Source organism: Boleophthalmus pectinirostris, unplaced genomic scaffold, assembly GCF_026225935.1.
Source record: "Boleophthalmus pectinirostris isolate CB_2022bp ecotype Guang Dong unplaced genomic scaffold, ASM2622593v1 HiC_scaffold_504, whole genome shotgun sequence".
Lineage (NCBI taxonomy): Eukaryota > Metazoa > Chordata > Actinopteri > Gobiiformes > Gobiidae > Boleophthalmus > Boleophthalmus pectinirostris.
Window position 1 is genome coordinate 1 of NW_026571408.1, and position 25000 is coordinate 25000.

The 25000-nt window shown below is 38.1% G+C and overlaps 3 protein-coding genes across 3 annotated transcripts; 1 reads left to right on the plus strand and 2 right to left on the minus strand.

Moving 5' to 3' along the window:
• Positions 1–792: 792 nt before the first annotated feature.
• Positions 793–14973, minus strand: eefsec (eukaryotic elongation factor, selenocysteine-tRNA-specific). The gene is made up of 6 exons (XM_055163116.1): positions 14376–14973; positions 11911–12118; positions 11487–11583; positions 10848–11012; positions 8121–8744; positions 793–1532 (listed from the first exon to the last, which is right to left on the minus strand). The coding sequence occupies exons 1-6, from the start codon at positions 14674–14676 to the stop codon at positions 1323–1325; spliced, it is 1605 nt and encodes a 534-aa protein (XP_055019091.1). The 5' UTR covers positions 14677–14973; the 3' UTR covers positions 793–1322.
• A 251-nt stretch (positions 14974–15224) lies between these two features.
• Positions 15225–21400, plus strand: ruvbl1 (RuvB-like AAA ATPase 1). Its single transcript, XM_020933817.2, has 11 exons — positions 15225–15528; positions 15905–15991; positions 16083–16215; positions 17379–17530; positions 17610–17699; positions 18692–18841; positions 19378–19441; positions 19992–20190; positions 20641–20743; positions 20815–20906; positions 21061–21400. Exons 1-11 carry the CDS (start codon positions 15388–15390, stop codon positions 21218–21220), a joined length of 1371 nt encoding a protein of 456 aa, XP_020789476.1. The 5' UTR covers positions 15225–15387; the 3' UTR covers positions 21221–21400.
• A 2352-nt stretch (positions 21401–23752) lies between these two features.
• Positions 23753–24994, minus strand: LOC129411667 (protein RFT1 homolog). The gene is made up of 4 exons (XM_055163115.1): positions 24977–24994; positions 24733–24838; positions 24295–24544; positions 23753–24066 (listed from the first exon to the last, which is right to left on the minus strand). Exons 2-4 carry the CDS (start codon positions 24753–24755, stop codon positions 23902–23904), a joined length of 438 nt encoding a protein of 145 aa, XP_055019090.1. The 5' UTR covers positions 24756–24838; positions 24977–24994; the 3' UTR covers positions 23753–23901.
• Between the last annotated feature and the right edge of the window lie 6 nt (positions 24995–25000).

Sequence of the window (25000 nt, forward strand, 5' to 3'; positions counted from 1 at the left end):
ACTTTGGAGGGGCCCATAGCTGACATAACAGCCAATATGTTTAGTGATATAATAAACTATAAATGTTCAACTTTATTTAGGCTATATTTACTGTTATTCTACCTTTGTACAGTCCCTAGGTAGGCCTAGGGCTGGGTATCATTAAGAAGTTGCTAATATGATACATATCTCGATACAGCCCTAAGTAGCACTAATGGTAGTTTTGCTCTTTTTGCACTATTTTCAATAGATTACCCTGGCCCACTGAAGTGAATAACCTCACAATAAACCTTTTAACAGTGACACCCACATCCTCTTTCAGCACTCACTGCTCTAATGTTGTGAACCCTCTCATAGTGTTAAGTCCATAACATGGGCCTGTTGAATGTAAGGAGAGGATGTAGGTTATGTTTCGAGATGTTTTTGTTTTCTCGTCCCTCCTGGTTCGGAGCGGTGGGTTTGGAGCAACAGAAGGTAAAATAAACAGCACAGACTTCCCCCGGAACAAGATCTATTCCCAAAGGAATCCTGAGAATGTAGACCAGGAGCTTGGACCTAATCTAACCACATCCTGAACACTGTAAGAGGGAGAGAGAAGAGAGAAGGGGAGAGAGAAGAGAGAGAGTGTGTGAGGGAGAGAGAGGACAGACAGAGAAAGAAGAGAGAGAGAGAGAGAGAGAGAGAGAGAGAGAGAGAGAGAGAGAGAGAGAGAGAGAGAGAGAGAGAGAGAGAGAGAGAGAGAGAGAGAGAGAGAGAGAGAGAGAGAGAGAGAGAGAGAGAGAGAGAGAGAGAGAGCGAGAGAGAGAGAGAGACAGGAAGGGAGGGATGTGTTTTAGTTTTTTAGTTGAGTGATACAGAAAAAAAGGGAGCTACTGTGACTATGCTGAAGGGGAGAGAGTGCTGAGAAGAGAAGGGACTATAGGTAAAAGGAATGGATGGCTGGATGCCCTTCCAGATAAAATATTTTTAATAGGTTTCACGGGTTTTAACTGGGTTTAATTGCATGTTTGTTTGTTTGTTTTTTTATCAATAACCACGACAGTAATGGTAATCTACTTCCATAGATTCTCTACAACCACCAATCACGCACTGAACTTTAAATCATGTTGTAGATAAAGGTTTCATGTCATGTGAACTGGTCACCATAAAGGAGGTAGGTCACCATGAATTAAGTGTAAAATGATAAAAATTGTCATATTTATATAGCACTTTTCTACCTTCAAGGAACCACTCACCCATTAACACACACATTCAAACATCACTACACACAAACACTGGGGGCAAGGTGGGTTAAATGTCTTGTACAAGCACACAACAATACTATTCATCTGCATTTATGTATGCTATGTATGTTCTGTATAGCGTTTTCCCATCCCTCCCTCAGCTCTGCGTTCACCTTGTATTCTGATCTTGAACTTGCCGCTCTGCCCGAAGCCACCCTCAATGACGCCGGTCTCTCCCGTCGACAGCGTGACCTTTAACCCCATGAACAGCTGCAGGTTGGTTTCCTTCTTAAACAGACTGCGGCCGATCACCGTGTAGTCGTCTGTGACCTGAGCGCACATACGGGGAACATAAAGCATTATTGCAAGAAGGGTTATCTACAAGTGGATTAGCCCGAGATAAATAAATAAATAAAGGATGCAATAATAAACAGGATTCGGAAGAAGTCAGTATTACGCTGATAGGATAATAAGCAAATGGAGTCACTGTGTAAAATAAGGGACCTCTGCCAATTAGTTCAGCCATTTTAAACCAATATAACAAGATATACAGAAAACTCCTGCCCGCTTGATCATGATTAACCTAAAAAAATTTTTTTTGCCGACTAACGCATCTTGCTGTCAGCACAGATATTGGGCATTAACAGAATTTCTATGGCTTTTTACATATTTAGAACAAGAAGAAAACATTAAGAACTTAAGCTGATTCAATGGTAATTTGGGCACTTAATGCATGTTTAGCAACAAGTTCTAATATGGCGGTAGTTGGCGTTTTTGTCACATGTCAGTCTGGAGAAGAAAAAAAAAGATTAAAGTTTTTTTTTTTTTTTTTTTTTTTTCATAAAACACTACAAGCACAAGTTTAAATTGTTATTTCAGGTATCAAAACCATCAAAATTTTAACTCTGCAAAAAATTTTTTGCTTTTGCGTCAAAAAATCAATAATAACAATGCCAATACAGATATTCAACAGTTTCAGCGATAGATTGATATTAGGCTGATATTTGCACTTTTTAGAGTATTGGCTATCAGCTTTACATCTCTGTACTGGTCAATTATTAGTTTAGTTTTTGGCAGACCTGCTACCTAAAGAATATGCATAAAACTTCATTTGAACTCATCAGTGCAAAAATAACTGTACCAAACATTACTACACAGCTCTATGATTGTTGTAAAAAAAAAATAATAATAATAATAAAAAAAGGGGCTGTGAGTGAGTTGTTAGTACATCTAAAAGATACGAATGAAATAATCAAAATCAGCACTACATATGGTCCCAGAAAATATCAGTAAACTGGGGGTGAGTTATATCTCAGTATTTAAAATATATTGAGATATTTCTTAAACACAAAATGGATTCTGACATGCCATATATATCTATATAATTCTTATATTTAATTCTGATTTCGTCGCTTCACTCCACTGGCACAAGGAGCAAGCCGTTTTTTCAGAGGTTATAGTTTATGCAAATTAGCCATATGGTTTTAAGTATCATTTCTGTAAAATGTAAACAAATGTGTGCAAAACTGCATTAAACACATTATGATATCAAATCATGCTTTATGTTGTAAAGTTTAGTAATGTAAAATGTATTTATGCAGAAGATTTGGATTAATAATCTGCTGCAGTATAGAATTTGTACAATAGAGTTTGGAAATATTCAGTTTGATCTGCACAGTGGATTGTGGGATACCTCATAGCTCCTGAGCTTCCTCTGCTAAAGAAACTCATGGTTATGGTTATTGTCTGGTAAGCAAAGATGAGCTTGACTTGAATTGGTTTTTTTTTTATTTAAATAAGGCAATATGTATTATTTCTTCCTTTATTTTACATCTTAATTATAATTTTTATACACTGGAATTTCAATTTTTTTTAAATGTTGCAGAAGCACTTTGTTCCTACATGAACTCCCTACCTCTTTGCACTTCGATAAAAAATGACCTTGTGGAATTTGGCATATTTGTTTTTGCAGTAGTTTTGGAGGGGTTATTTTTCCTGTACAGATATCGAGATATATATCGTATAATGAGATAATGCAAAATTTACCGAGATATATTTTTTGCTCTATATTGCCAAGCCCTAGTAGACATTATTGGCCATTGGTTTCTCTGGATTTTAAACAAACAGCATCACAAATAAAATAAAAACATATTAGTCAAACCCCAATAATGATACAAAACAAACAAAAACAAAAAATATCTGTATTTTGCACATTCCTATACTCCTATACATAAAAACACTATTGACTTTCTCTTGTTCAGTCACACATTTTTGAACTGCAGTTATATTTAGACAATAATTCACATTTCTCCTCTTTATGTGAGACCTCGTGCATCTCAGCTCTGTCCATGTCACGTTCTGTTAGCGCTGTCGCCTGCCTGTCTCTCAACTGTCTTTCAACCTCCTGCACATTTTATGCCACATTTGTTTGTATTTCTTGCTTATCCTCCATCACTAACCCGCCGCTAATCTGATAACAGGCAGGGCACCGCTCTGTCTCCTAGTCACCCGCGTCCTCATTCATGCCTGAACATTTGACCCGGGTTAGGACCGTGACCATGTATGCTGCGATAGACACAAATACAGTGGTGTACGCTCGTCTGACGAACATCTCAACAATGCTAGTTATGTGTGTGCTTTAGCTTCGGGAATCCTCAGAACACAGGCATCGCGTTCTGGTGGAGGCATCACATGACCAGTGTATGACCCCAGCGCTCTGTCAACGGCCCCGGGCGCTAACGGCAGGAAGTTAGCTAACGCGGTTCACCTTTAGCCCGACGCTGACCTCTCACAGGGTGCAAAGTCATGCTATGCTGTACTAGGAGGATATATGTTATTATTTTGGTTTATGGATGTTAGGGCTGGGTGATGTGGTGATACAAATCTAATCGAGATCTCATCCCATACCATCATTCACTTTTTCTTCTTTTAAAAAGGCCCTGTACTCTAGGGGTGTGCAAAAACCACAAAGTATCGATATATCTTGATACTAACTTTGGTGGTACAGTATCGTTATCATGGACTGCTGTATCAATATATCGCCAAGAGTAGTTTTGGTATCTTTCAGTGATTTTATTTTGTGACAACGCTACCATTTTGTTGTTTATTTAGTGGAAGGACGGTCACAATAATTACTATACTGACTTATACTTCAATATATTAAAGGAACAATATATATTTGGGGTCCAATATTTATTGCATGTATAGAGGGATTATCAGACTACGCTCTACTGTGCATGTCTCCTGCAGAAAGAGACGCTGTCCTCTCTGGTATCATGTCAGTGTTTCGTGAGTGGATGAGTGAGTGGATGTCCTGCTACTGAAGTTTGAGCCATTTCTTCACTCGCCTGCATTTAACACACATGGGTCATTGAAACATATCCCATTCACTAAAGTTAATTCAGAATCATAACTTATTTTATCACACAGTGATAAACTGTATTAGTGCACTGATAACAGCTCCAGCTAAGGTTGCAACTTCATGTTAACCACACAGACTGTGGTGCTTTCTGCACTTAGGCTGCGCGGGCATTCGCTGTGTTGATAAACAAATAATCCGTCTATATTTTCTAGGGATGCACCAATACTGATACTGGTACCAAGTATCTGTGCAGATTCAGGAAAATTTGCAGAATAGGGTATCGGTTCCATGATATTGGGTCAGTCGATATCCTGGTTGAACTCTTTACTGACTGATATTGGCCCAGGATCTCAAGATTGAGATCTCATGATATTTGAACTTTAATTCATACAAAGCTCAGTTATATAACACGATCAGATGAATTCTGTAATAAGTTAACTGTATTTTGAGAGAAAAACATGCCATTTTTCATGACTACACTGGTATTGGTCACTGAAAAACCTGGATCAGTGCATCCCAGACATTTTCTTTACAACCATGGGGAGATTTTTGTTATTTTAGTTATAATACAATAAGAATTCCATTATAAAGTGTTGAATAAATAAGTTCTATGGCTAATTATTGGTCATTCTTTTGGGCATTTGCTGCAGCTCAGGCATTTTTATGATTCTGTCTTTTTAAACTGGTTTACTGGGATTATTCTGCATTATTGTTATTGTGTCTGTGGCATTAAGTAGTTTCAATATTACTGTTTATCGTTTCTCAGCAGTGATATATCATCACAGGCCTACACTGGACATATTCACTGTATTGATGATTAAAACGTGTGTATTCTATATTAGGTTCGTACAGGTAGAAGTTAAACAAAGAAATACTCTTGTTAAAACTTATTTGGTTCTTAAAAACTGTGAGATCTCATGTGTAGCATATCGCTTATCACATATATTGTGATATCATCACATGATCTATCGCAGAGAATCCAGAGAGATCCTGTGACTTACAGCCCAACTGTACTCATGTATTTAAGCAAAGTATGTCTTGTCCCCATACAGATATAGTGTATAAGCAGCACCAGCAGTTTGCTGTGTGCTGTCTGCATCTAATTAGAAAGTGAGTTAATGTTTGATAATTAGGAAGGGTATGTTAGCATGCTGGTTGTCGTTAGCTTTACCATCACGGCAACACCTCTCTGAGATCCACTCTGAGATTTATTAAAAGTGCGTAAATTAAGTGAGTAATAACTTTGGACCACTGCAAATCATTTAAAATGAATAAGTTCTGTTTTTCCCTTTTTTAAGACAAGAATATTTAATACAAACAATGTTCATTCCCTTTTCTCCTATTGGTTAGCCCCCACTCTGAGTAAGAGAAAGATGCATTTAACCAGTTACAGTACAGTGTTAAAGGAGCATGTGTTTTTCTGTAAAACACTCTGTGGTTAATGTTATTAATACTTTTACATTTTGGATGATGTCATGCTGAGGTACCTGATTTCATTTAATTTCATTGTCAATATCAGGCTAAAATTTTTGAATTCTTCCATTTCTAAACACTATATAATTATGTGTTTAAAAATAATAATTCTGTGTTTAAAAATGTTTCTGTTTTTAACTTCTACTTGAGTAGAGCAGTGAGCGATCTAATTTTTTACATTTTAGGAGAGTATATTTTTGAAATTATATGGTCTAAGAAAAAATAAAGCTAAAGTTTTATTATTATGTGATGGGAAAATAAGTGGATTTTTCTGCTGTTCTTGAGATAGTTATAATAGTCCACAGGTCATTTAGATTGAAGTCAAAACACACCGTGAGTGCCTCACTGTTCCTCAGTGTAGTGATTTTGAAAAGCAGATCAGATAAAGGTTTAAGGCACGACCAAAACCAAAACATAAATCAGGAAGAATTAGAGACAGGCTGAGGTAAATGTGGGCGCAGGTAAAGTACCTAGATACTCCAACATAAGTACTTAAATAGTACTATGAGAGTACTACTTTAGGGCATTTCGTGAAATGAATGACTTTGACTGATTTTGACATGACTTTAATTCAAAGCACAATGTTTATATGTGACTCAGTGCAATCAAGCTTGGAGCCCTACTAAAGAGTACTAATAGAAGTCTTGGCAAAACCTGACATACTAATAGAAGTATTAGAAGTAGCATTAGCCAGAATAGTACATTGTGGTAGTGGTATAGTCGCAGATCACAGATGTCATAGGGAAATTTAAACTATCTATGAAATGTAAATAAGTAATTTGCTGACGACAGTTTAAGTTACAGCTGATTTAGCAGAAGAAAAGCTCCTGGTTTAAAACATATTTTACATACTTCCTTCCCTTGTACTACATGCGATTATTCCTGTGGCAGTCAGCTGTGACCAAACAGCGCCAACCTCTGTCCAGGAGACGGGACGGTGGCGTCAGGAGGGCCACCCACGCATGCAGACATGCATCAAACACATAAAGCACCCCGCACCTACACACCTATGCACCCATGCAACCACCCCCCCCACCCATCAAACTACAGACCACCTCGCCCGTCTGATCGTGATTGGCTCCTCTGTGCGGTAAGCCTGTGATGCAGCCTGTTTGTGAGTACCTGTGTTTATGAAAATACAATAGGGGCACTGTCTGTGGCACGCTCCGACTGCCACCAGAAATGAGAAACATCCAGAGAAGAAAAAGAACAAACGAATGCAAGGTAACGACAAGTCTACAGGTCACCACCGGGGGCAGACATTACAAGAGCAGCAATTAGCATGTGATTTTTTTTTTTTTCCCTATACCTCATTGTTGACCAGAATATTTATGTAAAAACAGTTTTCTATAAAAAAAAAATAATAATAATAATAATAAGGTTTGAGAAAAACTTTGTAGAAAAGACTAAAATGAAAACTACAAGAATCTGATGCCTAATTCTAAACATGCCTGTAGCCGTCTAAAACTAGGGTAAAAAAGGGTCGTAGCTGGTGTTATATACAATAACACTCCAGGGAGACTGGATATTTAGTGTTCATATAAAAAAAATAATGCTACTTTGATGATTTGCAAATTCTTACCATTTCAAATATTATTTTGATCAAATTACAACTAATATTCCATCTTTAATCCCAATTAATTTAATGCCAATTCTAATCAAGATTATGAGCATATACGAGTAAAAGGCTCCAACCATCATGCACATAGGACACATTTTAACAAATTCTTTACAGTAAGTCTAATCTTGATTATAGGATTTTTGTAATCATTTATGTAATAATCTCAGATCATCTATTAATCTGATGAACAAATCTAATTATTTGTACAGCCCAAATCTCATTCTCAATGACAATGCTCTATTGATACTTTGCATTGACATGATTCCTGGGGGTTGTACACGGATGTCTATAGCGGAATGTTCAGCAGTTGTCATGGTGATACAATGCATGCATTAGCAAACACAGCCTGTTAAGTTTTTACATTGTCTAAAAACTCAGTCGATGACATCAGCTGCTAAGTATCAATTAAAAAGGAGGTTTATTATCCTTAAATTTAGAGAAACAAAAAGTGCTTATGACTTACTCTCTCCACTTGCCCCTCCTTCTGTTTGGTCTTGTAGATCCGGAGTTTGGGCAGTCCTGTTTCTGTGTAGTTTTTGTCCTCAAATCCCTGCAACAATCGCCCCTGGAAGGCCAAACGACACGCATTGGCATGAATGTCCGTGTCCAGCTTTGAACCAATCACAAGGCAGAGAGAGGGACATGTGACCGGCCTCTCAAACTCTAACAGCGCCCACTGTTCCGGATCACGCCCAGTGCTGCCCTCTGCAAGTCCAGTTACATATTCATCTTGGTAGAAATACTCTCTCTCAAAATTAAAAGGCGTTTCTAGTGGATTTTGCTCTGAAGAAGTAGAGTTTGCTGATCCTGGTGGCAGCCCAAAGAATTGCACTTTTGCCATAACAGTTTCATGTCCTACAGTGATGTGAAATTTGGCGCGTGTGGACAGGGCACCCTTGAAGTAGCCGATCTTGCGGACGGAGATGATGGCAGCGTAAAGGGTGCGGAGGGACCCGGGGGTGCACACGACGCCCCGCTCTAGGAGTTTAGGGTCAAACTGGGTCACGCATACACCCACACGGTCCCCCTGCATCGCCATGGAGACGGGCTTACGGAACATTTGGATGGACTTCACCTTCTTGGTTACCTGAAACAAACAAGAGATGTGTTCTCATCGATAAAATGAAATTTACAGATGTACTGTGAAACTTGTTTGCTTGTCTGTATGTTTGCTTGTCTGGAATGTTCCAGAGTATGGGATTAACATTATCTATTCTGAATTTAAACTTTTACTGCTCAACAGATCCTCAAAAAACATCCTTTCTTACTATGGGTTGACACGTCTCTCCACACATCTAACCTCTAAACTGGCCTGGTGGAGTCATCTTTTTGTGTCCATGGAGACAACAGATGTTTGATGCCATACTCTGGAACATTATAGGTAAAGAAAAACATCTCCACAGAGACAAGCAGGCGGCAGTTCCTCAACAGACCAATTACATAGTTCATCTTTAAAGACCCTTATGCAAAGCGTCTTAAAGGTTTTAATCATTTTTTAACTATAAAAAAAAATATATATATACATAATTTCATTCATGCATGTGTTGAGTAATCCTGCTACATCGTTTTGTCCCTCTTGTGAGCAAAACACACCCCATATTTAGACATCATGTAAAGGTAATGCAATAACACCTTCACCAGACTCATTAATTTCACCACTCTTCCAACTTCTACCATTTTCAACCTTCATGTTAGCAGTTAGGCCTGTGACGATAACAAATTTTGATATATTTCTGAGGAAAATAGGTATGATAAACGATAAAACTGAAACTATGCTATACAACTGACACTATAACATGAAAGCCCCCCAAAGCAATTCTAAATGTACAATACTGCATAAAAAACTGCAATAAACAGCAGAATGGAACACTTATTTAGTTAGTTTGGATCTATTTTTAGTCCAACCTCTGCAGCTCACAGCTTATCAAAAAATCCCCCGTTAGTACAAAGAAAAGTACCCATAACAAATACTGACTGCCAAAAATAATTGTTCCATCTATAATTTACTGAACAATAAGTCGATATATTGGGAAGGCCTATTAGCAGCTATTATTTTAATTAAAATTATTCACAAATAAATCATGTAATAAATACAGTGTGTCTGGGAATGCAACTGGGTTTTCCTGCACTGCTTTCAATGATAATATCTACTATTCTATTACTATTGTAGTCCTATCCTAATCAATCACTCAATCAAACGTTACAGATTAGAGTACTTGACAATACAAAGAAACCCAAAGTGAGTCTCATAACATAAACAGCTGATTAAAGTAAGCTATTGTTAATGCAAAAAACTATAGTACAGCACAGTAGTAAAATTGCAAGTGCAAGTTGTTTAAGTAAGTAAAAATCTCCAGTTACACTTAATCCTGCCATATGCTGCCACCCAGAGGACATATTGGCAACTGCATCTTCTCAGCTTCAAACATTTCCATCTGTTCTTGATTAGCCTCCTCCGCTCTGTCCGCCGACCCTGAGCCTTTTACATTAAACTGACACATCCTCGAACCCTCTCACCATCCCACTTCCTCCCAACATCCGAAAACCCACCGTCCCTCGACAAATATATTCAGGAATGGAACGAGAGTGTAAATATAAGGTTATAACCACTCTGTGAAGCTACTGTTGGGGTGAAGGTAGGGCTCAACGATTTTGGAAAAAAAATTTGCTTTTTTGAATATATTTGCAATTTTATATAATCTGACATGAATATTTAACGCACCATCTTAAAAATGCTATAGATCATTAACATTTGACAGGTAAAAGTTATCAAACTTTACAAACTTCTTAAGATTTTCAGAGTAGAAAATGCAAGTCAAGGTGTAGACATAATTTGATGGAAAAGACTTTCAGCTACTTGTATGTTTTGTTTTGATCAGTCATTTCACAATCTTATGTTATTAATTAACTTATTTGTTTTGTTATTTTTATAATGTTTTGCTTGCTATGTCAAATTACTAATGCCAGTGTATATATCAGTTTATATGAACAGCACAGGGGGGCAGATCAGTGTCTTGCCCAAGGACACGTTGAGAATATATAGTAGTCAGAGCTGGGAGGCAAACCAGCAACATTCACTCCATGAACATTCCACCAACTGAGCTACAGCAGCCTTTGTGGTATGGTTGGATAAATACAGTGAGATATAGGCTCTTGTCTCCAGAATCTAAAATCTGAAAATAACAGATACCTTGAGTGCTGGGATCTCAACAGCGTCATTGATTGCAAGCGCCCCCTGCAGGATGGTGCCAGTCATGACGGTGCCCTGTCCGCGGATGGAGAAACAGTGGTCCACAGCCATCAGGAGGTCTCCACTCGGGTCTCTCTGAGGGAGGTAGGTCTGCTTCTTCAACAGCTGAGGCAATACAAATACCATTACCATGAATACATACCAGTACATATTTTTTTGAGGGGGGAAACAACTTCTACGCCACAATATAACACAAAGCCACAGTGATTGCTGCATGCTTTGAAAGTTCAGCTCTTATTTCAAGACATAGGTTTCCGTGATTCCACCTCTACTTATGGGCATAAGAGAATATTAGAATATTTTCAAGTAATTTGATTCAATGTTATCTATTCTTTTTAGAAGATTTTCTAATTGTCTTCAGTGTTAGTTGTACTTACTACGGAGTTTAAAGATTTCTCTCATAATAGTTATTTTCTTGACATTATAAATAGTTATGGATTGCTTTAATCCAGATTATAGAATTTACTAATAACATAAAATTTTGCATGTCATTTTGACAGCAGTACCCTGGTTATGTGATTTCATCAGATAAGCTCTTCAGTCTTAGGTTATAGACTAGTGCAGTGCAAGGACCATTACCTGTATTAACTCTGACACCCCCTGTGGCTCCTCTGTGTCCGGAGCCTCTGGACCTCCAGGCTTTGCTGCTACGGCGATCACGGGACAGTCTTTAAATCTGAGGCAAGATACAACGTAGAAATGTTTGGTTCTCGAGAGAGAGAGTTTAAAGTATTTTCCATTTGAAGCTCTTCCATTGTGCTAAACAAACATTTTTTAAAACTTTTAAAAAATTGATAATAGATAATGTTCTTCATCAACCTGATTGTTGAATTTTGTTTCATTGTTTCATTTACACACAATTAAATAATAGTGCATATTTAGTATATTAGTAGTATGATCTCAACCCCAACTGCTTTATGTCATTTTGTTGATAAAGTTATAATCATATAATTCAGGTTATGAGATAATAATCTGAAGTACCAAATGGTAGTAAGTGCCAGACCTTGTATTCTCCAGAGTCTTGTGCAGTCTCTTAGTCATCTTGTCTATGGCGCTCTGCCTCTTGTTTTCTGGGAGCAAGTCGGTCTTGTTGAGGATGACGACCATTCGCTGACAGGTGAGCTCCCCAATCAGGAGGCACTCTGCAGTCTGAGTCTGAACACCCTTCACCACATCCACCACCAGCATCATCAGGTCAATGATCTGAGCACCTGACATGCAACAGTATACCATGATTCAGTGGCAAAATACAGTTTTACGCATGGCAAAATAAAAATACCTTTATCAAATCATCAAAAAAATTGAAAAAAAAAAAAAAAAATCTAATCAATTGTTCCATCTAAAATGTATTTATTGCCATATTGCCTGGCCATATAGTCACTACTTATTATCTAACACAGAGCAAAATACTGTGTGATGTAAATGGTTACGTATGAGGTACCTGAGGACAACTGCTGACTGCATTTTAACCAAATATTACTAAATGGGGCCAAAACCTTCAAATGTGAACACTAAATAGTTGTGTTTTATTTATTGAATGTTGGGTGGAAGAGCATGTGGGGTTGTTTTTAATGGACCTAGAGTGCTTTGTTTTACAGCTTTTTGCATGACAAGTGTTCTGTAAATAAAGTTTGATTTAATGATTGATTGACTGATGGCTCTCATTGGACTGTTGTATATAAGGGCAGTTCCAGATTATCAACTGGAATTTTGGAATATTGAAAAATCATTTGCAATATTGAGCAATCATGAGTCATGACCTAACTAAACTGTAACATGTGCTAATAGCTAATAGACACTGAGGCGTCACACGGCCAGTGTAAAACAACTCCAGTGTCGAGAGAAAAGGAAAAACAAACAGGAACAGACAGAGTTCTCCAACAAAAACAATCAAACAAGAGCAAGGACTAAAGCAGCGATCCGCAGCAGCACTGGGACCGACTGGGACTGAAGGAGCCTACAGGACCAGGGGCTGTAACCAGATCTGCTCCGGCTTTGGGCTCTGGGTCCTGGGTCCTTCTTTTGGCTGCGTCTCTTTCCTGAGCTCCTCACTTGGGACTCAAGAGGAAGTTTAAAACAAACTCTGATCCACACACTCTCCTTCCTGCTTAATCCACAGCATGTGCCACCTCCAAACCAGGATTTACATACTGTATACACTTTATGTGGAATAAAATAAAAATATATGCTTGTCTTCAAACAGTAAAAATATTTACATGTTTGAGTTGTTTTAAATAATCTTTTTCACCTTCACCACACTCTGATTAGGTACAGCAATTAGGTGCATTTTCTAAAACAACATTTTCTTCTTCTAAATTTTATGGGATTCAGGAGTAATCAAGCAATAAGTAACAACTTATCAAGCTTCTAAAATAGCATTGATAAAAGGGGGCACGCTGTTTCCCCTTTTTTTAATTTCCGTGGTTAAATACAAACTAATTAAATATTTATAAAAAGGTAAAACAACTGTCATTAGGAATACAAAAGAAAAACATATACTTATTTTTATGCATAACAGAGAGCAGCAAAAATCTGACAAACATCAATCTATTGTCTGATAGTGTCACAGTGCCCTCTTCTGGGTGTGTCTCCAGCATTTAGAGAGAAGATATAAAATTTTAATATAAATTTTATGAGCATAACAGAAATACAGAGTCATTAGATTGTTTTATTAATTAAATTAAGACATCACACTTTACAATTACATGGGCATATGAGCAGTACTGCAGTCCCTTGATACTTAACTGTGTATAGGAGTCTTTATAGAGTCTTTATAAATATATATGAGAGGCAGTGCAGCAGAATATAAAATGACCGCTTAAGCAGGTTTTGAATTAAGCTAATTAATTGAAGTTATCGCTGTGAGTTGGATCAACAGAGCCCTAGGACAGTGATCAAATATCCAAGCTTTATTTATGATGTGTTTACACCTGCAGAGGGACACCTGCTGCTGCCTATAAGAGTTTAAGCACTGGAAATTGATATTGACTGCACCGTTAAATAAGAATTATATATGAGCTACAGGCAGGGAGGCTTTAATTACTGAGACTATACTGGCACAGACAATCCATTACAATTTTTGGAGTAGAAATGTCACACAACCATTTTTTAAAGGTAAAATAAGCATAACGAGTTTTGTTTTACTTTTCTGGAGTGATATATGGTTATGAAGTAAGAATACTGTTACCTTAGTTTTAGCTATTATCTAGGTCTTAAATACCCATATAGACTAGACTATTGATGGTTTTCAGACTCTAGATGTGATCATGTCATACTGCCAGATGGGGGGCAAGAGCCATTTTTCTCTTTTAATTACATTGTACTTTGCCATGACATATCCAAAAGGAAAATTCGCAAATGTTTAACCTGATCAGTTCTATCAGTGACCAGATCCAAGAACTCACTGTATTACAACAAATATCTGCATTTATATGCAAGATATATAAATGCAGCTCACCCTTCACTCACCTCCAATGATAGTCCTGATGAGAGAGGCGTGCCCGGGACAGTCCACTAGGGTGAACTGGAGGCTGTCGTACCGCTCCCCGGCGCTCGCCTTCAGGTTTTCCGGGAGCTCTACTGTGAAGGAGGAGAAGCCCAGGTCCAGGGTGATGCCTCTCTCTTTGGACTGGGGGTTCTTATCAAAAGCAGCGGTGGATGCGGTGCTACTCAGAGCCCTTGCCAGTGATGTTTTCCCGCTGTCAACATGCCCAAGCACTCCCACGTTGAAATTTAATGTTTTGGTGCGGTGATCCGACTGATCCGACATTTTTCAAACCAGTTTAAGGCGATGGTGAAAGATGTTACTTTAGTTTATGCTGAGGTGGACATTGAACTCTACTCCAAATAATTGCCTATAATGACAGCATGCTAACTTAGAGATTTCTATCGTTAAAATCTTGAATCTACGTACTCATTAAGTTGTAAGTACAGTTTTAGTGTCGCATCCAATTGTTCTGCAAATCTAGATGTTGGTACATGGAGTTTTTTGCATATTTTGCAAATATTAGGTTATATTTTACTCACTGATAAGTTTCTGGCAGTTTCTACTAGCTTGAGGAAAGCAAGGCACATGCGGAAGTGAATATATATAAGGGCGGGGATAAGAGCTTGATTGACACAGGTTTCAGCCAATGAATATGTTGATCTTGAACGGCGGAGAAAGTAGTATTTTTATTAAATCAAATTAAAACGAAATAGTAAATAAATATAAGTATACTAATAGGTTACATAATATTAATGAATTAATATTTACATTCGGCATTTGTTTTCAGAAAGTTAAAATGTAGTGGGCGGGGTCTATGAGAAACACTTCCGCTCATTTTCCCTAGTTACCCACATGGTAACCGATTTTCCTGTGTTTTGAGTTTCGGCGGCTTTTGTGGAGGCAAGATTCTCTCCACGGATTTTTCGGCTGTTTGACCAACTTTAGGGATAATTTGTAGTTTTATTAGTGCTTGTTTTCATAGATACAACAGCTATGAAGATCGAGGAGGTGAAGAGCACAACGAAAACCCAGCGTATCGCATCTCACAGTCACGTTAAAGGACTAGGACTGGATGAGGCCGGTAATGCTAAACAGTCGGCATGTGGTCTGGTGGGGCAAGAGGCTGCGAGAGAGGTAATATAAATGTGTTATTAATTATTTGGTATCTATGTTTTATTTTAATGCGTGACTGGAGTGTTTGTTGCCGTTGAGAAGCGGGCAAATAGACCGGATAACAGAATAAGCTAAGTGCTAATTGTGTTAGCATGAACTGTGGGGTCGCTGTTTTCCAACCGGGTCAAGTAAAAAATACAAACTGTATATGTGATTTGTGGATTTATAATATGTACCAGAGTTGTAATAAACATTATTTTCTAAAATAACCAAAAGTACAGCAATGTAAATTTAATGTTCCAATTTAATTTCCTGACCAACAGGTGCACCCAGATCAGGTGATACTCTAACTTCATGCCATTCACTGTAAATAAATAAATGTTATTATTTCTTTCAGGCTTGTGGTATCATTGTGGAGCTAATCCGTTCAAAAAAGATGGCTGGGAGAGCAGTATTATTAGCTGGGCCACCAGGCACAGGAAAGGTAATGAACAAAATGCATAGCCCACATTTAGTGTTGTATAATATAATGTACTGTTTACATTGTGGTTTAAACACTTTCTTTCTCTTTTCAGACTGCTTTAGCGCTGGCTGTGGCACAGGAGTTGGGAAGCAAAGTGCCTTTCTGTCCAATGGTTGGCAGTGAAGTCTACTCCTCAGAGATCAAAAAGACAGAAGTGCTGATGGAGAATTTCAGAAGAGCCATTGGTGAGTATTATATGTATGACTGCTGTAAGACTGCTTTATTATTTATCTTGAGGAGTCAACATTTTATTGGATCCATCTCAAAAGTTCAACATAGATAAATGTATTATTGCTATTTATCCACACGTTATTTAGAAAGAACAACAGTTTACACCAACAGATTTAGCTGACACAAATAAATCAGTCTTGAACTACAATGTAATCAATAAAGGATTCACTTATTGTACAAAAAAGAAATGGGAAATGCTACTACTTCTGATCTGATTATGTTCTCTTACAGCTCTTATACTAGGCTAATCAACACATCATCTCTTTATTTAACCAGCCATTCAGTGAACACCTTGAATTTGTTTGTTGAGCAAAGCTTGTGTGTTGGGAGACAGAACAATAAAGGAGCAAAGAGAGGGTGAGAGAGAGAGAAAGAGAGAGGGTGGGGGTCCTGTCCTGGATGCTGATAGTTCCCGTCAGAGGAGGAAGTGCAGCACATTCTCTATAGGCTTTAGAGGCTGTGCTCCTCCCACAGAACCTGATCCACTGAAGTTTAGGGTCAGATTTTAAGTCTGTCATCACCTTGTCCAGAACAGTTATGTATGAATTGGCCACCTGTGTGCATCCTGTCCAACAGACCAGGATCAGGTTACTTATAATTGTACAAGTAGCCATTTTTAAAGCACTTACCTTTTTGTAATTAATGTACTGTTGAGTAAGTAACAGGTGGCAGTCTTAATATTGTATGGTCTATTTATCATAAAAACCTAAAATGTCATTCCAAGACTTAACAGAAATTAATATCTATTTTTGGCCTCCTGATGACAGTAATCATATCCAATTTTCATCAATCCAACAGAAATGTGTGGAAATATAAATATCATACATAATATATCAAACATAAATGTCTTGTGCCGCACCAAAAGTGAAAGCACTGTAAATTAAAAGGGCAGCAATATTACCTTAAGATTACACAAGTTTCATCATCAACATTTTTCACACTTTCTAAGTCTGAATCATTTATTAATGACTGCATAAGTTGGAGGAATTTGTTTCTGGTACAGCAAGAAATGCTCACATCTTTTTTTGTATAGAATGTGCATAGCTGGTCTCTTGTATAATTATATATGGCCAACTTCTAAGATCTATTAAACACTAACAGTAATATATGTTTTTAGGCCTGCGTATCAAAGAGACAAAGGAGGTGTATGAAGGAGAGGTGACAGAGCTGACACCCTGTGAGACAGAGAACCCCATGGGCGGATACGGCAAAACCATCAGCCACGTCATCATTGGCCTGAAGACTGCTAAAGGCACCAAGCAGCTCAAGGTGAGAATCAAGGTTTCCCACTGAGTTATTTTATACATAAAAGTTTATCATGTGCTCAAGAAGCTGTTGTGTGTTTCAGCTTGATCCCAGTATTTATGAAAGTCTTCAAAAGGAGAGAGTTGAAGTGGGCGATGTCATCTACATCGAAGCCAACAGTGGAGCTGTGAAGGTATTAAAGCATCTCTCTTAATCTGTATGTTCAGTAGGAACAGTAGTTAATAGTCATTCTGGTAAAAAGTTGTGTTTGAGATATTTCAGGGTTAATTGAGTGGTGAACGGTTTGTGCTGGTTGTTTGTCCTATTTGTGATTTTGTTCAGTATAATTAGCAGTACTGGTTTAATTGATAAACGATAAAAATAATGGAATAATACAAAAAGGTTCAAAACAATGCTAGCACACACGTCTATAAAATTATGCTGCTAATAATACAGTTGGTGCTGTGAGAACCAGTTTAAAACAATTTAAAAATTAATATTACTATTAATACTATTAATATTAATTCCAGTGACCTTTTCTGTCCTCTACGGTGCTCTTCTGTATTTTCCTCTGTGAAAGTTGCTGTACATTCCCTCCTTTGGGGCACGAGCCGGTCATTCCTGCCCCTCCTCACGTCTCTGTATCTCTCCATCTCCTGCGCTGCTCCGGGGGTTTGTGGCGTGCGATGAAAACCTGCTATAAGACCCCCTTTAGTCGTCTCTGGTGGGCCATGAGCATATAAGCCCTGTATTCAGAGCCACATTTGTTACTGCTGACAACCTCATAACCTGAAGATTCAATGCTTTCATCTGGTTTGGCGCTGGGTCACCACACACCTGCTTCCCTCTGCACTGGCCGGCCTTTGTTCTCACTCCCATTTGAAAATGGGGCTGAACAATTTGGGAATTTTTCTGACAAGCATTGCAATTTATATTTGCAATTTATGTTTTTAGAAAAAGGTTTTTAGGAGGGGAAGTTCACATTTGATCACATCCAGAAGAACTGACAAAAAGACAGAAATAGGAACTGTGGAGGAAATGATGGTACTTCAAAACTTGCAGCTGATTTGCTAGTTGTGTTCATTACAATCAAATTGCAGTTTTGATTGTGGTCATTCTCGCTGCCCAATTTGGTTATCATGAATATAATGTTTTGTCTGTTTTGCTTTATTTTTTGTTTTTTAGAGACAAGGTCGCTGTGACACATTTGCAACAGAGTTCGACCTGGAAGCGGAGGAGTATGTCCCACTGCCCAAAGGAGATGTCCACAAGAAGAAGGAGATAGTGCAGGACGTGACACTGCACGATCTGGATGTGGCCAATGCAAGGCCCCAGGTATGGATGAGGAGGATCTGTGTTATTGGTGTAATTATGGGGAAAAAGTATTATTAATTAAATTAATTCTATAGTGCTTTTCTTGAACTTCAAACATACTGTAAGTGAATGCTTCTTTCCATTCACTCTCTATACACAGAGGTTGCAAGACAGTTCAATCCATGTGTTTCAGTTGCTATGACAATTAACAACTCAAGACAAAACATATCTTTTGAATGGTCAACTGTCCTCAAAATGGTACCATAGAAGTGGGAAATGTAAAACCCATGGATAGCCAATCCTACAGAGGCACAGCTCCCAAACCACCATGACACACTCTCACTCACACAGCACCTTGTACGCAAGGAAAAGTGTCTTGCTCAAGGCCACTCTCAAGGTGCACTGCTAAGAGCTGGGACTGAACAGTCTGCCCTCAAGTTAGTAGGCAAATTTACCACTGATAATTGTCATCTTTTTATCACTTTTTCACTCTGTCAGTTAAAAAATTCTCAACTTTCTAATCCTTGCCAAACTTGACTTACATTTTTTTCTTTCAGGGAGGCCAGGACATTCTCTCGATGATGGGACAGTTGATGAAACCTAAAAAGACAGAAATTACAGGTTACAGTCCATCGTTATTTCTTGTATAGTATTGATACTAATTTAGATTCTGGGGGTGCTCTACTTGTATTTCTGTGGTATAATGTTCAGCTGTTACCATGGTGACAGGATACTCAGTTAAGCAAACATAGCCTGAAAGTTTTTAGATGGTCTCAAGAAAAAATACAAAATAGATTCAAACAACACATTAATAAGCACACAAAAGGTGAGAGTGACTAACTGAGAAACTGTTGACTAATGCAAGCTAGCTTGTGACTGTAATGTTTTGTGTGAGAGACTTGTTTAACAGTACAAAGCAGCTCACTTGTTGTAACTCAAATCAAGTCAGTTCTTTATATGTAAAGAATCCCTTAGTCGTCCAGGTAGAACCCATGGCGAGGAGAAAATTCAGTTTGTCAAACTGAATTTTCTCCTCGCCATCAGTTCTAAATAGTCAGATTGTGTTACAACACCACTCAGATTAAATGTACTTACAGTTAGCATAACACCCCCAAAGAATGCTGCAAATCATCAATAGTATCTTACAGTCTGTATTCCCTCCCTCCTCCAGATAAACTGCGTGCAGAGATAAACAAAGTGGTGAACCGGTACATAGACCAGGGTGTGGCAGAGCTGGTGCCCGGGGTCCTGTTTGTGGATGAGGTTCACATGTTGGACATTGAGTGCTTTACATACCTCCACCGTGCGCTGGAGAGTACCATCGCCCCCATCGTCGTGTTCGCCTCCAATCGTGGGAACTGTCTCATCAGGTCAGTGCCAAACTCGGGAAGGGTTCCAAAAAAGCACTTGGAAAAAATATAAAGAATTTCTCATGTAGCCTAGGTTAACTATAATATACCTGTCTGTTGCTTTTTTGAACCCTGCACTTTTTTTTCCATACAGACTGAGCCAGACTCATAAGACTCTTTATGAAAACAAAATGCTATTTGAAAATAACCCTCAGCAAGATGGCTGATTCATGAAATGTGTCATTGTAGAAATAAACAAATGAAGTGAAAATGACAGGTAACCATTTGGGGTTGTGATGTTAAATAATAGATCATGGTGAGCTTGGATATAATTCTATGCTCTGGAGCTCTGTAGTCCACCAAATCCATCCTAATGCGTGTGTGTGTGCCTTTTTATTTATTTTTTAAAAAAAAATGCAAATAGCTTTAAATGCAAAAAAGATGTTAATCTCCATTCACCTGTCTCCTCAGAGGAACAGAGGACATCAGCTCTCCTCATGGTATCCCTCTGGACCTGCTTGACCGAGTCATGATCATCAGGACCATGATGTACACACCACAGGAGATGAAGCAGGTGAGAGGGTCTCTGTTAACCTGGGATTATTTTATTTTTATCACTTTATATTAATGTCACTGTTGTTTCAGATTATTAAGATCCGCGCTCAGACTGAAGGCATCAATATCAGTGAAGAGGCTCTCACACATCTGGCAGAGATCGGCTCCAAAACAACACTCAGGTAAAGATCTCAAATTACTTCTGAAATAACGTAATTTTAAACCCTGGTCTCATGCAAATAACCTCTTGTGAAACTCCTCTACTTCCCTATCCTGTGTATAAACATCAGTTTGATAATCTGCCCTCTCTCACTGTAATTTTTTATATCTCCTCAGATATGCGGTGCAGTTACTGACGCCAGCTAGCCTTTTGGGGCGAGTTCAGGGCAAAGAAAACGTGGAACGAGAACAAATCGAAGAAATCAACGAACTTTTCTATGATGCAAAATCCTCGGCTAAAATCCTCCAGGACCAACAGCACAAGTTTATGAAATGAACACCGCTCCACTTTTTTTTTTTTTTGAGCCAACAGTCAAAGTATTTCTCTGCGTAATATATTTATGCAACTCCTCATCACTCACCCAATGTTTCTGTCAACCTTCATCTTTCATTTGTTGCATTTGTTTTATTTGTTACAGTTGGGAAATTATTCTTAATAAACAAAAATCCTTGGCAACCTCTTATTTTGTAAACTAAATTATACAGTAGTATCCACTAAATAGTCAGTAGAACTTGTTCAGTCTCAAGGACAATAAAGGTGCATTCTTCCATTTAACAAAACCACAGAATCATCAGAATGTACTATACACACGTAATGTAGTTGTTGATCTATATCAGGTTTATTATTGGTAATAAATTGTGATGCTTTAAGTGAATTTCAACATAGTGCAAAATAAGCCATTACATTCTCCACACGGTTATTGTAGTGAATCCTCTTATTTTTTTGCTGGTCGAGTCGATCGTGTGTTGAGGACCGTCTCTCCTCCTGAGCGTGCTTTACTGAACACAGAGGGCGCTGTTTTACCCATTTTCTCTGTGAAAGAACAAATTCACAATCAGCCACAAAAATATCTTCTTAAATTGTCAGTCCTAAAATATGATGTGTTAAAGAAAATAAATGAACAGGTGTTTAAAATAAGGGGGGAAATTTATGTAATGCTTTTCCATATATAGACCTACACAAAATACTTCACATTGCATTATTCATTCACTCAACTGTTACTTTTTAGCCAGTTTCCTTGGGGTAGACTGACAAAGGCAAGGCTTAGTAGTCATTAGTTTACAATAACAAATGTACACCACTATGTTTAAGCTACTACTTTAATGCCATAACATCCAAAAATGTATATGATTATGTTTTTATGCAAATCTCACTATTTTCATACAGTTCATATAACACCAATTAAAACGAAAACCAGTGTCAAGGAGGAACAGGGCCTATATATCTGTGCAGAATAACTAAAAAGGGACAGCTGGTTACTCACTGGTCTACAACATTACATGTTCTTGAACAAGACAAATTACAGTTTAAATTACCCCTCTGCTGTTACCCTCTTCTCTCTATATAAGGACAGGAAACTTGTCCAACAACAGCATGAACATACCTCCAACTTCCTCCAGTCTCCAAGGACATTTGCACAGTTGTGGGTAGTAGCTAAAGTAAGAGTACTTTAAAATAATGTTCCTCAGCAATAGTAGCAATAGTGATCAAAAAATGACTCAAGTAAAAGTAAAAACTGGGAAAACTACTACTACTCATGTAATAGTTGTAAGAGTAACTAACTGTAACCGTCAGGATGTATTTGATTTATAATTTGAAGTTAATGTAATTGTAAGGACAAAACATATGATGGCCAAGATTTGCATTTGTATTTTAAAAGGATAGTCTAAAAAAAATTTAGAAACTATGTATCAGAAAGACCGGTGCAAGAAACACAGATGTTCATTTAAATTAATTTAATATTATATAATTTGCTTAAGGTGAGAAGAGCAACCGCATTTCTTATTCTGTAAAGCACCTTGAATTACTTTGTGTACAAATTGTGCTATACAAATAAACTTGCCTTGCCACAAGTTTTACTCAAATAAGAGTACTGTTACACTGTCAAACACATTACTCAAGAAAAAGTATCTGAAAACTACTCAGAGAAGTACAATTGTATGTACTCAAGCAAATATACAAGATACTATCAGACACTATATACACACAGTATTTACATTGTCCTTTCAATTCTACTCACCACACTCCTCCATAACTTCAAATGTTTTGCTTTTTGGAGGTCCAGTCAGTCCCAGTCTGTTCCTGCCCTCTGCCAGATCTTCTTCTGTCAACTCTGGACGCTGGACTTGTTCATCTTCTTGCTAGAGAAGAACTCACCACATTACGGCTTGCTAAAAGTTATCATTTATTCAGGAAGATGTAAAACTTACTTGAGACATGTTGGTTTAAAATGCAGGTTTAAGTGGTACGGTTATCTCACTGTTCTTGTAGGAAGCTTGTTTAGTTTAACTGTCCCAGGGCAATAAAAATGTCCAACAAATGATGTAATGTCAGACTTGCTCCTCCTCCGTCCTTCCTCTGGGAATCTCGTGGGCAGAGTCCCAATCACTGCCTCATAACCACATGTAGGAGAGAGAAATCACTACAAGTATTACAACAAGAACTACGGCCAGGAATCACAGGGTCTCTGACGATTCAATACTATAGTACAATAAAAAGCTCACAGTATAATAATTTTCACATATGGCACAAGATATTCTGTGATTTATGTGTGTTTTTTAAGAACCAATTGTATTTCTTTGTTAAATTACTACCTGCCCAAACTTGTACCAGTACTAAAACATACACTTGTGGATCAGACGGATTGGAGATATCTTTCGCAAACAGTGCCTCACCCATAGATACACACTGACCATTGTCTCCATCTGAAATTGTGAAATCAAATTCAATTTAGAACATGAATGACGCCAAGCAACTAGCTAACTTTCACTGTTTAGGTTCCATATAACACAAACAAAGCAATGACTCTTTTCTTGTGTAAACCTTTTTACTGATTGTTTGGTATAAACACATTGATACATTCATAACATTTTTTCCATTAGTGAAATAGTCTCTGATACCCTCATGTACATCTATTATTTTTTCAGTAAACTTTTCTGTGTGTAGATTCCTTAATTTCAGTGGTGTTTTTTCCTGTATCGAGGCAGCAGTTGTGTTTGGACGAACTGAATGAGTCTCGTCTCTGTGACGTAAACAGTGAGAAACACGAAGCATAAACAGACTCCGCCCACAGACACATGGAGCAGCCTGAAGAACCAGCCACGCTCACAGCAGAAGGCAAACTGCAACAGAGGGACAAGAGAGGGACGTCAGAGCTGTACTTTTTACAATTTATAATAAAGAAGTTATTGTTATTACTGTCACTTTTTTTTTTAAACACAATCTGACCATAAAAGGCTGATTGCATAATGCAACATTACTACATAATGTGGCTCTACACATCTCCATGGTGACAGGCAGGTTGTGGACACTCCAACAGAAAAGTTACAAAGTGTAGCTTTAAACCTCACCTCTGACAAAGCTGTGACCACTGCACTGACAAGCAGAGCCAGTATCAACAGTGGAGATGGAACGAGACCACGCAGAGGTTTCCATGGAGACGAGCTGAAGTAGTGATGAATGAACACGATGCTGTGGAGGATTCGCAGGCCCATGTTCAGACAGTTGGCCAAAATAAATCCCACTCCTCCGGCCCACCAGGTCAGAGCATAAGAGAGGAGCAGGAAGGAGACTGACAGGCCCAGCATCACCAGGTTATATCTGAGAAGACAGGAGACAGTGTTGGAAAATCATATGTGTCTGGAATAATTCAGTGTGGTGATTAGAAGTGTCACAGTACAAAAATTCTGAATTTGATCCAGACAAGAAGGAAATTAATAAAATCATGGGTTAAACTTTGTTATCAAAATAATTATATATTTTCTTGAGAGAGCTGGGGTTGTTCTTACTTGTCCACCTGCTTTTGGCTCATAGCAGCAAACACAAAACATTCAGTGACACCGTTGACAGCGAGGAGCAGAACATAGCCGCTGTAGCACCTGAGTAGGCTGGGTCCTTCGGGGAAAACCATATAAGAAATGACTTGACAATTTTTACAGCTAGGCACTACAACAAAGACATTTTTAAGAGCTGATGACATAAATAACTTCAATGTGATTCAGCAATGATTCCATTGCTTATTTTGTCCCTCACCTGTCCCACTACTGAGCAGAGAGC

Bases quoted from the DNA above. Each gene is read 5' to 3' on its own strand.
- eefsec (XM_055163116.1), bottom strand. From the start codon at position 14,676: ATGTCGGATCAGTCGGATCACCGCACCAAAACATTAAATTTCAACGTG. The intron at 11,584-11,910 runs GTCTGGCACTTA...ATCTTGCCTCAG, and splicing joins AAGACTCTGGAGAATACAAG to ATTTAAAGACTGTCCCGTGA. The intron at 8,745-10,847 runs GTATCTGTTATT...TGTTTGTTTCAG, and splicing joins TTGAGATCCCAGCACTCAAG to GTAACCAAGAAGGTGAAGTC.
- ruvbl1 (XM_020933817.2), top strand. From the start codon at position 15,388: ATGAAGATCGAGGAGGTGAAGAGCACAACGAAAACCCAGCGTATCGCA. The intron at 17,700-18,691 runs GTATTAAAGCAT...TTTGTTTTTTAG, and splicing joins CCAACAGTGGAGCTGTGAAG to AGACAAGGTCGCTGTGACAC. The intron at 20,744-20,814 runs GTGAGAGGGTCT...CTGTTGTTTCAG, and splicing joins CACCACAGGAGATGAAGCAG to ATTATTAAGATCCGCGCTCA.
- LOC129411667 (XM_055163115.1), bottom strand. From the start codon at position 24,755: ATGAGCCAAAAGCAGGTGGACAA. The intron at 24,545-24,732 runs GTAAGAACAACC...CTGTCTTCTCAG, and splicing joins AGCCAAAAGCAGGTGGACAA to ATATAACCTGGTGATGCTGG. The intron at 24,067-24,294 runs GTGAGGTTTAAA...CCTCTGTTGCAG, and splicing joins TGGTCACAGCTTTGTCAGAG to TTTGCCTTCTGCTGTGAGCG.